This window comes from Grammomys surdaster, unplaced genomic scaffold, assembly GCF_004785775.1.
Source record: "Grammomys surdaster isolate TR1022 unplaced genomic scaffold, NIH_TR_1.0 958, whole genome shotgun sequence".
NCBI lineage: Eukaryota > Metazoa > Chordata > Mammalia > Rodentia > Muridae > Grammomys > Grammomys surdaster.
This window is the reverse complement of record NW_021605377.1, coordinates 1,874,013-1,886,152: the sequence shown is the minus strand read 5'-3', so window position 1 is coordinate 1,886,152 and position 12,140 is coordinate 1,874,013. Positions and strand designations below refer to the sequence as shown.

At 44.3% G+C, this 12,140-nt stretch overlaps 1 protein-coding gene across 1 annotated transcript in view; it reads right to left on the bottom strand.

The window, feature by feature from the left end:
- The window catches only part of Anks1b (ankyrin repeat and sterile alpha motif domain containing 1B), a 471,928-nt gene that overhangs the window by 24,334 nt on the left and 435,454 nt on the right, over positions 1–12,140 (bottom strand). The window contains exons 16-17 of the mRNA XM_028783036.1: positions 4,953–4,964; positions 4,001–4,087 (exon numbers count right to left, since the gene is read on the bottom strand). Coding sequence (XP_028638869.1) covers positions 4,001–4,087; positions 4,953–4,964 — 99 coding nt within the window. The remainder of the gene's footprint in view (positions 1–4,000; positions 4,088–4,952; positions 4,965–12,140) is intronic.

Here is a 12,140-nt window from a genome sequence, read left to right as displayed (position 1 = left end):
GCTTGACTGCCACCTCTCATCATGTAGAAAAACAGGTACAGATGTCTTTGGCCTGGTGGGTGTGGAACTAAATTGTTTGGTCCAGCTACTTAATATGACAATTCAAAGGAAGGGGTGAGATTCCAAAGGGATGCAGCCTAGGAATCTGCCCCTCGCCACACCCTTCATCTTTACCCTACAACAGAGAGCTTCTCCTGACCACTTCCTTAGGCTAGACTCTTTTGCATCAAGGAACTGAAATGATCCCCCTAGAGAAGGACCAGGATACAGGCAGTGCTCTGAGAGAACTGGAGATGCCCATGAACAGGTGTCCCATGCTGAAGACTGCACTGCACACCAACTGTGGTCTCATGGGATTTCCAGCTGCTTATAAGTGAAAACAATGAGCACTTATTGCCATGTTTGAAATTGTCATTCAAAATAAAAAAAAAACACACAAGCTAAAGTGAAAAAGACTCCACACTGATATTCTTTCCAGTGCAACCGTAGGCTGAAAAAGCTGGGGAGGGTAAACGTGATTCAGGCCTACGTCATTCCTGGATTCCTAGATGTTGGAATGGGGTCACCTCTTGGAAGACCCTGCTAATCTCAAGAAAGGTCAATAAACAAATAGCTGGAGTCCTTGTGGCCAGGTCCCTGCAGAAGGTGACTCTGGGCTGCTGATCTATGAAAGTAGATGCAATTTCTTTAAAACATTTTAGGATTAAATCTATTCCAATGCTTCATTTCAAATGCAAGATCTCCTTTGCTCCTTCCTTCTTAAGTCAGGCTTAGTGATTAGTCTCCTAAGTTGCTAGGCAATACAGCTATGTGTTTATAACTAGGCATCTGGCCCTTCCCCACAAATTCAGAGTTCTCCATTGACTAGAAAAGAAATGTTTCATTGGAGGGGTTATCTTCCTAATAGGGGCTAATAGGAAAGGAAGGATAATTAACATGTAATAATTAATTACCCAGTGTTCTTTAAACTAATTGATAGAAGGTAGCTGTGAAGTAATAGAAGTAGTATTAGGTTAGGCAGTGGAAAAAATTCATGACAAACAGGCCATGTCTATGGGCAGACATTGGTCAAAGGACAGGGACATGTCTGTGTGGCTTGGACAACCATGTCCATCATACCTGTGGGAGGCAGAGGGACACACGGTGATGAATCAAGTACACTGGAAGCACACTAAGGTGTGTGCGTCTTAGCACAGGCTCTGCGCCCAAAGTGCCTGGAATGATGAGGTCCTCACATACACTTCTATCTACAAATCCTTCAGGGCAGTGTGGCCCACCAGGACCATACGTCCCAGCGGGGGATAATCCAAAGCAGCACCTCTTCTTCCTTCTGGCACAGTCTTCAAGTCTTCTGAGGCCAGCCCTCAGCCTTGCTCATGCTTTTCAGCTCTCAAAGGAGCCTTAGACTTGGTTTTCTGTCTCCTTGACCACTCTCTACTTCAGCTTCTCACACAGCAACTGTTAGACTTGAGTGACCCAGTCTCTTTCCACATTGACATGTTGGGAGGAGCAATTACACAGCCAGTTGAAGTAAACGTCCTCCAGCTCTTTAGAGAGCCAGGTATGTGTTGAGATAGTCATAGATGCCTTGGTACCACTGCCACCAGACATACTGTGCCTTTGCTCCTGAACCTGAAAATGGGTCACAGGCCACAATGCAAGGACCTGAAAGATACTCAGGATGTCTTTATTCAGGGTCTTTTTTTATACGTAATTATCTTTTGCACATATTTTTCTGTGCTTATGCTTTCAAAGATGTCGGTAAGGGTCTACGCAGTCACTGGTGACTGAGTCAGAAATCTCTCAAGAGATACAGTCAAGAGGTATTGAGTCTACAGCCCTCTATGTGTCTGTTCTAATGGTGGGGGTCTCGTCAGAGAGGATGTAATCAATGCAGATGCAGGTGGGTTATGACACCACTGAATGACAGACATGACCCTTTAGGCTATAGCAACATCCAAGAGTAAACCGCTCATGTTCAGAAATGGTCAGAATCCAACTCAGCTCAGGGAGCGTCAAACTCAACATTGCTCTTCAAGTTTTTCAAATTCAACAGGGGGAGGGAGTTGTTTCAGATTTTAGGGTAAGGTGTGTGTGTGTGTGTGTTTGTTGGGGGAGGGTTTAAGTGCCAAAGCCTTCTGTGGTGGTTTGAATATGCTTGGCCCAGGGAATAGCACTATTAGGAGGTGTGGCCTTGTTAGAGGAATTGTGTCACTATGGTGGGCTTTGAGTCCCTTCTCCTAACTACTTGGTAGACAGTCTTCTCCTGTCTGCCTTTGGATCAAGGTATAGAACTTCAGGCTCCTCCAGCCTCAAATCAGCCTGGATGCTGCCATGCTCCTGCCTTGATGATAATGGACTGAACCTCTGAACCTGTAAGCCAGCGCCAATTAAATGTTGTTTTTATAAGAGTTGCCTTGGTCATGGTGTTTCTTTACAGTAATAGAAACCCTAAGATACCTTCCTTTCACACCGGATACAACGATACCATCAATGAACATTCCAACTGAAGAACTCTTTAAGCGACTCTGAATTAAGGGTAAGGCAATTTTAAGTAGCAGAAACTAAATTCTCCAAGAAATAGAAAAGCCAATCAAGGGTTGTTCTGATTTGAGTCTCTGCAACTGTGTAATCTGACATAATAACAGCCAACAACATACTGCACAGCTGAGCCATCATTAAACATAATGCACTTAATATTACTTTGATTACTGTGAGCCATCATGATGATGCTGTGTTACAGGCTTTCTACCTCAGTTCTAGAATCTTCCTCCAAACTGGGAGGTTGTTTTCCATAGCATATATGGTGGCTTATCCAACTGCCAATGCAACATTTTAAAGAAAAGTCATCAGGAAAATTTCTAAAAGTTTGATTCAGATGCTTAAAGTTACAGACATTAGAGGGTCACCGTCCATGGGACTTTCCCCTGATGTTGCCATCTAGTTGCTTTGGCTCCCTGTCACCACTGCTGAAGTTGACTGGTTTCCTGATTCTCCTTTCCATTTCTTCAAAATGGAGTGCGTCTGGGGGCAAGACCAGGGTGACTGATGCAGAAGACAAACACTACTTACAAATGGTCATCACCCCATCTCTCCCTTTATCAAGTGAAAGGACTGGAGAGTAAAACACTCCAACAGACCTTCAGGGTTTTGTGAGAAGCCAGTCAGCTCCTTCAACTATTACAGTGGCCACACCTAAGCTCTCTAGGTTGTCCAGGATTCTGTGGTCTTGGCTCAGAAGGGAATGCTAAGCCGATCTTAAGTCAAACACAAACCCGCTTGGCCACATTGGACCTCAGAGCTGCTAAGCATTCCCGCTGTGAGCACAAGGACACAGCATGTCCTCAGCTGCTTTCCTGACTGAGTCTGTTAAGAAAACAAACAGTAGCAACTCTCTTCACTCCAGTAGCTGGGAATGAAAGGCGGTTATAGAATATAAAATGTCAGAGTGTGCTCCTTCCTTACACCAGGTATTCACGACCTGTACCGAAAGAGGGGACAACCACTTCCTGGCTTTTTGCCTAAGATGAAGTATAGCTTCTAAAGGGAAGAAATTGTGTGTGTGTGTGTAAAATTTATTTATTTTAAAGAACAACACATAGACCAATGTCCTCATCCTTCATCTAGTCTCATTTATTCTAATTCTTCTGGTGAAGGAATGACCCTGTGCCTTTAATGAGTGATTTGCTGCTCCTGTTGTCTCAGGATCCTCTAGCTCCAAAGGGACATGGCTGTTAAGTGATCCCTGTCTACTAGAGAGGACACTGAAATGTAAGCACTAAAATGTATGACAATCCTAGATCAAGACCCCAAATGAATCATGTCTTTATCTGTGTCTAAGTGGATACACGGGTGTGCATTTGCAGCTATAGGTATGAACAGGAAGCATGGGGTGGGGTGGGGGGCGGGGAGAGTGACAAAAGGGGGCGTGCCAGGATCTTAAATTCTCATACTCAGGACTATGGCTGCAACTTGGACCAAAGAGAGGTCAGGCACCTACCTTATTTGCCGCATCGATAAATTTGACTCCTTTATATGAGACGGAAAGAATGATGGTGGGGACTTTCTTCATTTGCTCTGTAGACTTCTGAAATTAAAATTAGAATGCTGTTAGAACAGTGTGCTGTTGCATGGCAACAGAAGCACATCGCGTCTTTTTTTTCCCCTCTTGAAAGATAAAAATGAACTGATGCTAACACACACACACACACACACACACACACACACACACAACACTATCAGATTTAAATGGCTGTCTCTCTTGCCATTAGCCATCTTTGGGCTTATAAAGTATCTGTTGGTCCTACTACTCCTTATGAAAGCACCCCTTTCCCTCAACATCAGCAGGAGGTTAGTGAATTCTGTCTGTTTCCTTGAGAAGACTTAAGTCACATCATTTAATACCAATGACACCAATGGCGCATTTTGACAGCAACAAAATATATGGCACCGCTGTTCCTTCGTCCTAGCCACTGTCATTCTTCAAGGCATGGGAAATATTCAGATGCGGACTCGGAACAGGGATTTAAAATGCATCCCTGAAAAATTTTCCTTGATCCTGGCCAAATCCCAGCAGCAGATGTAATATTTATAGCGGCATCACATAGGACCACTCAGGATTTCATACTGCTTGATAACAGCTAAGACTTTCAGGAGCAGCCCTTCTTTAGAGTCACAGCAAAAAATCGCTAGAAAGGACAGGTGAGCGATTTCATCCTACAGCTCGGCCATCTTCCTGCAGGCTAAGCTCTTAGGACAGATGCTCCCATTGGCTTCCCATGCGGGGTGGGCAGCTTCTGCCATTTACACAGCTGCAAAAGGGTTCTGTGTAATCCAGTCTATGCTGTCCTGCTTAGCCCCGTCGTTTGTCACTGGTCACCAACAGTCTTGCTTTCTCCATATTCCTCCATGCATACCCTTAATCATCACATTAAACATGAAGACGGACTTACCTGACAGTTAGCCTGACAGATTTTCCACACAAGCCAGGTGGGGACAGAATAGGAGAGAAAACACACGAGAGGGTGTGAGAAAAAAAAAAGCAACCATTTCAACAATTCATCAACAGGGTAAGTTCGTTAAAAAAGTAAAGGGAGCCACAGTAAGAGCAGGTTTCACAGACTGCAGCAGATACAGCGAGACTGTTACTTCAGAAACTGCTGCAAGCTTTTGCTGGTCCTGCCTCTGTTTCTCTTTCTCTGTTATCTCAACTTCCTGTTTACAGAGCTGCAGAGCCTTAGGACTACCGTGCAAGAAAGGTCTGCTTTGCACCTTAGACAGCCAGCCCTCTACATCAGGGCACTTGGGGAAAGGACAGGAACTTTTAAAGTTTATGTATGTCACTCACTATTCCATTAAAAATTTCTGAAATGTGACCAGAATTTTAAAAGGCTTTTAATGGGTGACTGAAACTCACTGGACTCGGTGGTGGTGACTATTGCATCTCTTGTTTGACTCCTGGAAGAGGCCTTTCTTTTGAGCTCCAGAAATCTTTTTTTGACTCTAGAAGAGGTTTTTTTTTGACCCCGGAAAAGGTCTTTTTTGACCCCCCCAGAAGAGGTCTTTTTATGACCCAGCAGAAGTCTTTTTTTTTGACCCCTGGAAGAGGTCTTCTTTTGACCCCTGGAAGAGATCTTTTACATTGTCTTCGTTGTCCTGACACAGCATCTTTTGTGAGAGCTGCCATATCTGTTTCAGAGATGAAGGAATTTACTAAGAATATTATTTGAAATGTGTTGTTCCCAGGCAATGAAGAGAGACTCTCTTGAAATGATTTTAAACTAGTTTTAAAATTACCTAGACTTGCCAGTTTTCTTTTGCAATGGCCCAAATCTAAGTCATTCTAGAAAAATGGAATATAACATTATATGCTTTCATATTCTGAATGTTTTTCCTATCCGCGTCTGGAAAATGTGCAAGACAAATCAAAGGCAAGGCTAGAAGAGATCACACACTGTTTGCTGGTTTTAAGGCAAAGCAGTGGCTGAATTTATGAATAGAGGAGGCTGGGGTAGCACAGGCAATCACTCTGTTGACTGAATTGAGTGTGAAGAACTCTTTGCAAAGCGTAACAATGGATTTCAGCCAATCACCTCCCTCATCTCTTTCCATGAGTATTTTTTCCCTGGCCAGACCTATTTGTAACCTGAAACAATAGATAGCTACATTAAGATGAAAATACCAATATTTTATTTAGTATTAAGAAAAACGAACACCCATTTGTTATTTGTTGGGTGGTTATTTTGGGCAGCCCACTCCGCTACTTGATGGAAAACCTCAGAGTCCATTTCAGGGATGTGAAATTTCGAGTGAAGGTCACTGCTGGAATTGGCCACCTCAGTGAGTGCCCTGCTGAGGAGGATCTAAGTGGGAAACAAGGCTGGGCAAGATGCTTCCTGGGAGGAAGGGGGGAGGCAGCAAAGGAGCACATCTCTGCTCACAGAGCATGCATTCTGAGTTGGCCATAAGGTACAGCCAAGGCTGACACATGTAGCAATGGTGATGGGAACAGAATACTTCTGGAATGGCAAACATGGAAAGGTTCACCTTCAAGGAAAGGGTAAGGCAGGTATTAATTAATAAAGTTACTCATTCATCAAGCCTGATTATCTACTAGGGGGCTGGCTCTAGAGGGATAATCATCTGAGTGGCAAAAAGAAGACAATGGGGGGCTGTTCTAAGAGCAAAGTCTCGTACACCTTTAAATGAGAACTTTACGGTAGGTTAGGTAATTGTTAGGAAAGGATGGTGATAGAGTAGATTTGGAAGGCTGTTAAGTAGGGAGTGACGTAAGAAAGGTGTACTGAAGATGAGGAAGCGAGGGACGTAAGAAGCTGCTGTAAAATCCAGAGGGCAGACTCTATATGGATTGAAGTAGAAGTGTGGATAACAGGGGGAGGAGCCCCTTAACCAAGGTGGAAGAGTCAAGAGGCTCTCTGTGACGTCATAGCAAATGCATGAGTGTGAGGGTGCCACAGATGAAGTGGCCATTAGCAGAAACAGCAATGCCCAAGGGGAGCGTGCTTTTGCAAAGACACACAGAGACGCCTTTACACAGTCAGCATGCTAACCAGGAAGAAACGAGAGATGAGCCTCAGATGTTGGAAGTGTGACTACAGGGAGAGATGCAGGTGGGGTGTCTTAGGGTGCAGCAAGGGTTAAAATGGACCACATCTCCAGGGGAAGATGAATCCCAAACCCCACCATTTTTAGGACAGGGTTTCACTGTACAGTCCAGGCAGGCTTTGAACTAGTAATCCTCCTGCCTCAGCCTTCTGAGTGCCAAGTGTACAGATGTGGGCTATTACATCTGGTTGGAAGAAACATTCTTTTTTTTTTTTTTTGAGACAGGTTTCACTATGTCATTCTGGCTGACCTGGAATTCATAGAGATTTACCTGCCTCTGGCTCCCAGGTGCTGGGACTAAAGGCATACAACACCATGCCAGGCAAAAGATGAATTCTTTTTGACCAGGTTTCTTTGTGTAGTCCTGGCTACCCTGGAACTATCTCTGTAGACCAGGCTGGCCTCAACTCAGAGATCTGCCTGCCTCAGCCTTTCCTATGCTAGAGCTAAAGGTGTGCAACACCATGACAAGCAGAAGATGTATTCTTAAGATCTGGCAAAGAAATTAAAAATGGAGCTAAAAAATATCCCACAGATGATGTCACAGAAGCCAAAGAGCACACTGATTAGAAAGCAGGAACAGTGCCTGTTCTCCTAAAAAGGAAGAGGACCCCAGAAGCAGCACATAGCAAACGGCAGAGGGTGACTGCTTTAATTCGACTTATGGGTAAAAATCCCAGGCCCCAGTAATAAGCAAGCTCTGTTAACAATTGTGTTAGTGGCAGTTTGAGGAGAAGGTGGGTAGTGGGCAGAAGACCTGAGGGCCAAAATGGCGGTTTCTATCAGCATTTAGAGATTCCCTGGAAGATGCCCATCCAAGCCTCATACAGCAGAGAAATGACAAATGGTCTCGCAATTCCTGTTCCCTCAGCAAGTCAGCTCTGGGGTGTCAGCATCGAGGCTGGGCATAAGCCTCTATGGCATCCATGTTGGAAGTGGCTGTACATTCCAAAATAGAGCCCAGACTGTCCTCTCCCTGATGAGTCTCTTGACAAGAACGTGCTGAACTTGTTGAGCTCCAGACATGGAGCTCAAGGGGACCGTGGAAGATCTTCAACACTGTGTTCTGCCAAGAAGGCAACTGTATTTTCTAGAAGGGCCAACAATCGTGCCTCTTGACAGGGGAGTTTCTGATGGTGTATTTTGCTGGAAGCTCTCCAAGAAGTCGTTTTATATGTAACTTTTAATGAAAGATGAACACTTGTAAAAAAAGAAGGCAAATCTAAGTCTTTCGGGAGGCAGGAAAACCAATAAGCGGTTCACTTTGCTTCATGAAAGCTCTACTGCTTTTATTGGATTTATGGGGGAAAATCCCAGACTCTATAACAAGCAAGATCTATTACCAATTATATTAGTGGCAGTTTGGGAAGAATGTAGGCAGAAGACCTGAGGGCAGCAATGGTGGTTTCTGTCAGCATTTAGAGATTCTCATCAGATGCCCATCCAAGTCCCTTGCCACAGAGAAAAGACATTTGTCTCACAATTCCTATTCCCTTGGAACACAGAGCTTCTGCCCTGTCATGGGTAGTTGACTCAGTCTGGACTCCCCCATTTGTTCTCCAGTATGTCCTCACTGTACCCTTCTCCCCAGGGCTGAGGACACTGATCTTAACCATTCACTACTCAAGTTATAAAGGCTAAACTCAGAAGACTTGGATTTCAGGACTTACCTGGCTGCTTTGCTGGGTGTCTGTCTTTCTATCTGTCTGTAGTCACTATGTTCCTATGTTTATGTGGAAGATGTAAGGCTTATTAATTTGTATAAAGAAAATTGGCCCCTGAGGAGCTCAAAGCAAACTTTGGTTTCTAGTTGCTTTGTCCTGTTCCAGGGTCTCTGTGGAATATCTGAGGTTTCCTAGCCTTTAGGCTCCCTTTCCTCTGGTTAGTGGTCAGCCTTACAGAAGGGACTTGGATGTGTAATGAGGCCTTCCTAACTTGTGGAGAAAAGCCCCAAATAAGCTGTACTGCATCTTTCTTCCTGTGAGAGTGTTACAGTAGAATGGAACCATATTTTCTTTATGTTTTTCCCAAGCTAAGATTATTTGTCTTTTATTATCACAAGAGAAACAGTATTTGGTTGAGTTGAGATGCTACAGTTCTGAAATCTGTGGTTAGTTCTTAGTTTAGATGGTCCTGTTCCACCAAGCAGAGCTGAGTCATAATTTCATAACTGGAACAGTGTTCCTAAGAAGTCACTGAACACTTTCAGATTTTTTTTTAAAAGGGGGAGTTTTAGATTTATCAGGAAAAAAAAATAATGATCTTTCCCCTTTCCTGTTTGTGCGGGTGTGTGTTCTTATGTGTATATGTGTTCCTGTGTGCGCATGCACACATATAGAGGCCAGAGAACAACTTCCTGCCTGTCATTCTGAGAGGTCGATTCAGACAAGATCTCTCACTGGCCTGGAACATGACACTAGTCTACCTGGCTAGCTAGTGAACCCCAGGGATCCCCAGGAATCCACACAGGCGCAGTACTTACTGCAAATATTTCCACTGGTGGATACAAAACATGGAGACTGCCTACAAGCTGCCCCAGCCCCATCTCTTTCTCTGTCTCATCTGTGTAGCTCAGGCTAGCCCTGAGCTCCTAATCCTCCCTCAGCCTTCTGAGCCTTGGGATTAGAAGTAGTCTGTCACATTTTAATTTGGACTCGACAGTTCAGGCACATTCCTTTTGAGGGCATGGACCCACTGAGCTCAGAGCGAGCTTTTCCTGGGTGTGAATGAGCCACTGAGCTCAGAGTGAGCTTTTCCTGGGTGTGAATGAGTGCAGAGAGGTTTATGGGGTAAGGTGGAGACGTTCAGTTGTGTGACATGAGGCTAGGAGAGCGAGGCCTGTGTTTAATCAATTTGTGCCTCAGCCGAAAAGAAGGAGTAAAAAGAGTAAGACAGCCTCGGTTAGCCTGTCTCCCTGTCTCCCTCCCTCCCTCCCTCCCTCCCTCCCTCCCTCCCTCCCTCCTTCCCTCCCTCCCATGTGTGTGTGTATGTATTATATGTGTTCATGTGTGTAAGTATGTGCATATGTTTGTGTATATGAATGCGTGTGGTATTTGTGTGTATGTTTTTGTGTGTAAATGTGTTTGTGTGTGTATGTATTTGTGTATATGTGTGCATATGGTATGTGTGTGCATATGTGTGTGTTTCTGTATGTATATATGTGTATATATGGCATACGTGTTTGTGTATATGTGTGTATATGGTATGTGTGTATATGGTATGTGTGTATATGTGTATATGTATGTATGCATGTGGTATATGTGTATATATTTTGTGTGTATATGTGTTTATGATTTATGTATATGCATGCGTATATGGTATGTGTGTATGTGTGTGCATATCTGAGTATGTATGTGCATATATGCGTGTACATGTTTGTGTGTGTTATGTGTTTCTGTGTGTTTGTATATGCATATATGGTATGTCTGTTTGTGTTATGTGTGTGTATGTGCGTATGTGTATATGTATGTATGCATGAATGTATGTATGTGGTATGTGTACATTTTGTGTGTTTATGTGTGTATGTATTTATGTATATGTGTGCACATATGGCATGTGTGTATGTTTGTGTGTGTGTATGATATGCAGGTGCACTCACCCATTTGTACATGGGTGGAGGCCAAGTATCATCACCAGGTGACTTACTCTGCTGCTGCTGTCCTTTATTATTTTGAGACAGGTCTCTCACAGAGCCTAGAGCTTTTTTGGCTCAATTAACTGGCCAGTGAGCCTGCATACTCTGTCTGCGACTGCCTCTTTAGTGCTGGGGTTACAGTATGTGCCTGGCCTTTATGTGGGTGCTGGGGATCCAGGCTCAGGCCCTCATGCTTGGGCGGCAAGCCCTTTATCCACTGAGCCATCTCCCCAGCCCCCAACCTTCTTTCTTACAATACCCTGGTTACTCACAGCATATCTGAATCACAGGCTGGGGAGGAGATTTCCATGGCTACCCCAAGAATACTTTCTAATTAGACTTTCAGGCCTGGATCATAACTTTTGCCATCTAATATTTTCTGTAGTTAGTTACAAAGCCTAAAGATGATATTCAGTTTTCCCAGGTATATTTAAATAAGATCTAGCAGTACTATCTCGTAGCCTTCAGTGACTTTCAAATGGTTGAACACTATAGGCGGCAGAATCAGGGTTTACGCAGCAAAACCAGCTAGGCTGTGGGGAGAGTAAGGTCAGGAAAGCAGACTTTGGAATATTCATTCAGAAATAACCCTCGCCCTGTAAAACTTAGTGCCGAGATTGTTTTCTGAGGAAAGACTTCTTGGGCCTCCCATGCTGACACGTTTGTTTCTCCACCTTGTGTCAACGCTTGGAATTTCATGGGGTCTGCTTCCCTGGAAGAGTCTAGAAGACCACCCACAGCTGTCTTGACTCCGCTGTAACCGTCGGTAGATAGCCCCAGGTTTAACCCTCCAGAGTTGCCATTCTTTTAAGTCAGAGGTAGATGACATGGTCCTTCCATAGTGTACTGGCTGCTGAAGTGAAAGGCTGACCACAGCCCAGAGCTGGGGTTGTAGAGAACCATCATGAGAGCCATGGTCCCCAAGCCAGGGAAGATCTGATGTGAGGCCATCAAGAGGCTCCTGGGCTTCAGTGATGGGTGATTTTACAGCCTCAAGGAGAAGGGCTGGGTTTTCATTTCTGCAACTTCATCCTGGCTCTCACAGCAGGTACCAGGAAAGAAAGGAAGGGCCTCTTAAGAGGCTAAGGTGACTCCTGGTGGCAGCCAGGAGTCTTCCCCTCTGTATTTCTTTAAAAAAAAAATCGTTTGGGTTCTTAAGTGTCACTAACAAGACCCTTGTTTGGATGAGAAATGTGGCCAAATGACTTTAGAGGGCTTTTGTGGCCTCATGAACTCCAGCCCAAAGGCTGAGGGAGCAGAGACCCTAACCAAGACAATGCGACATGAACAGAGTGAGCAGTGGCCATTCCAGACACATTCCCTTTGCTTGGACGGCAAACTGCTATATAGCTCAAAAATAAAGTCCTGCCCAAATCTAGCA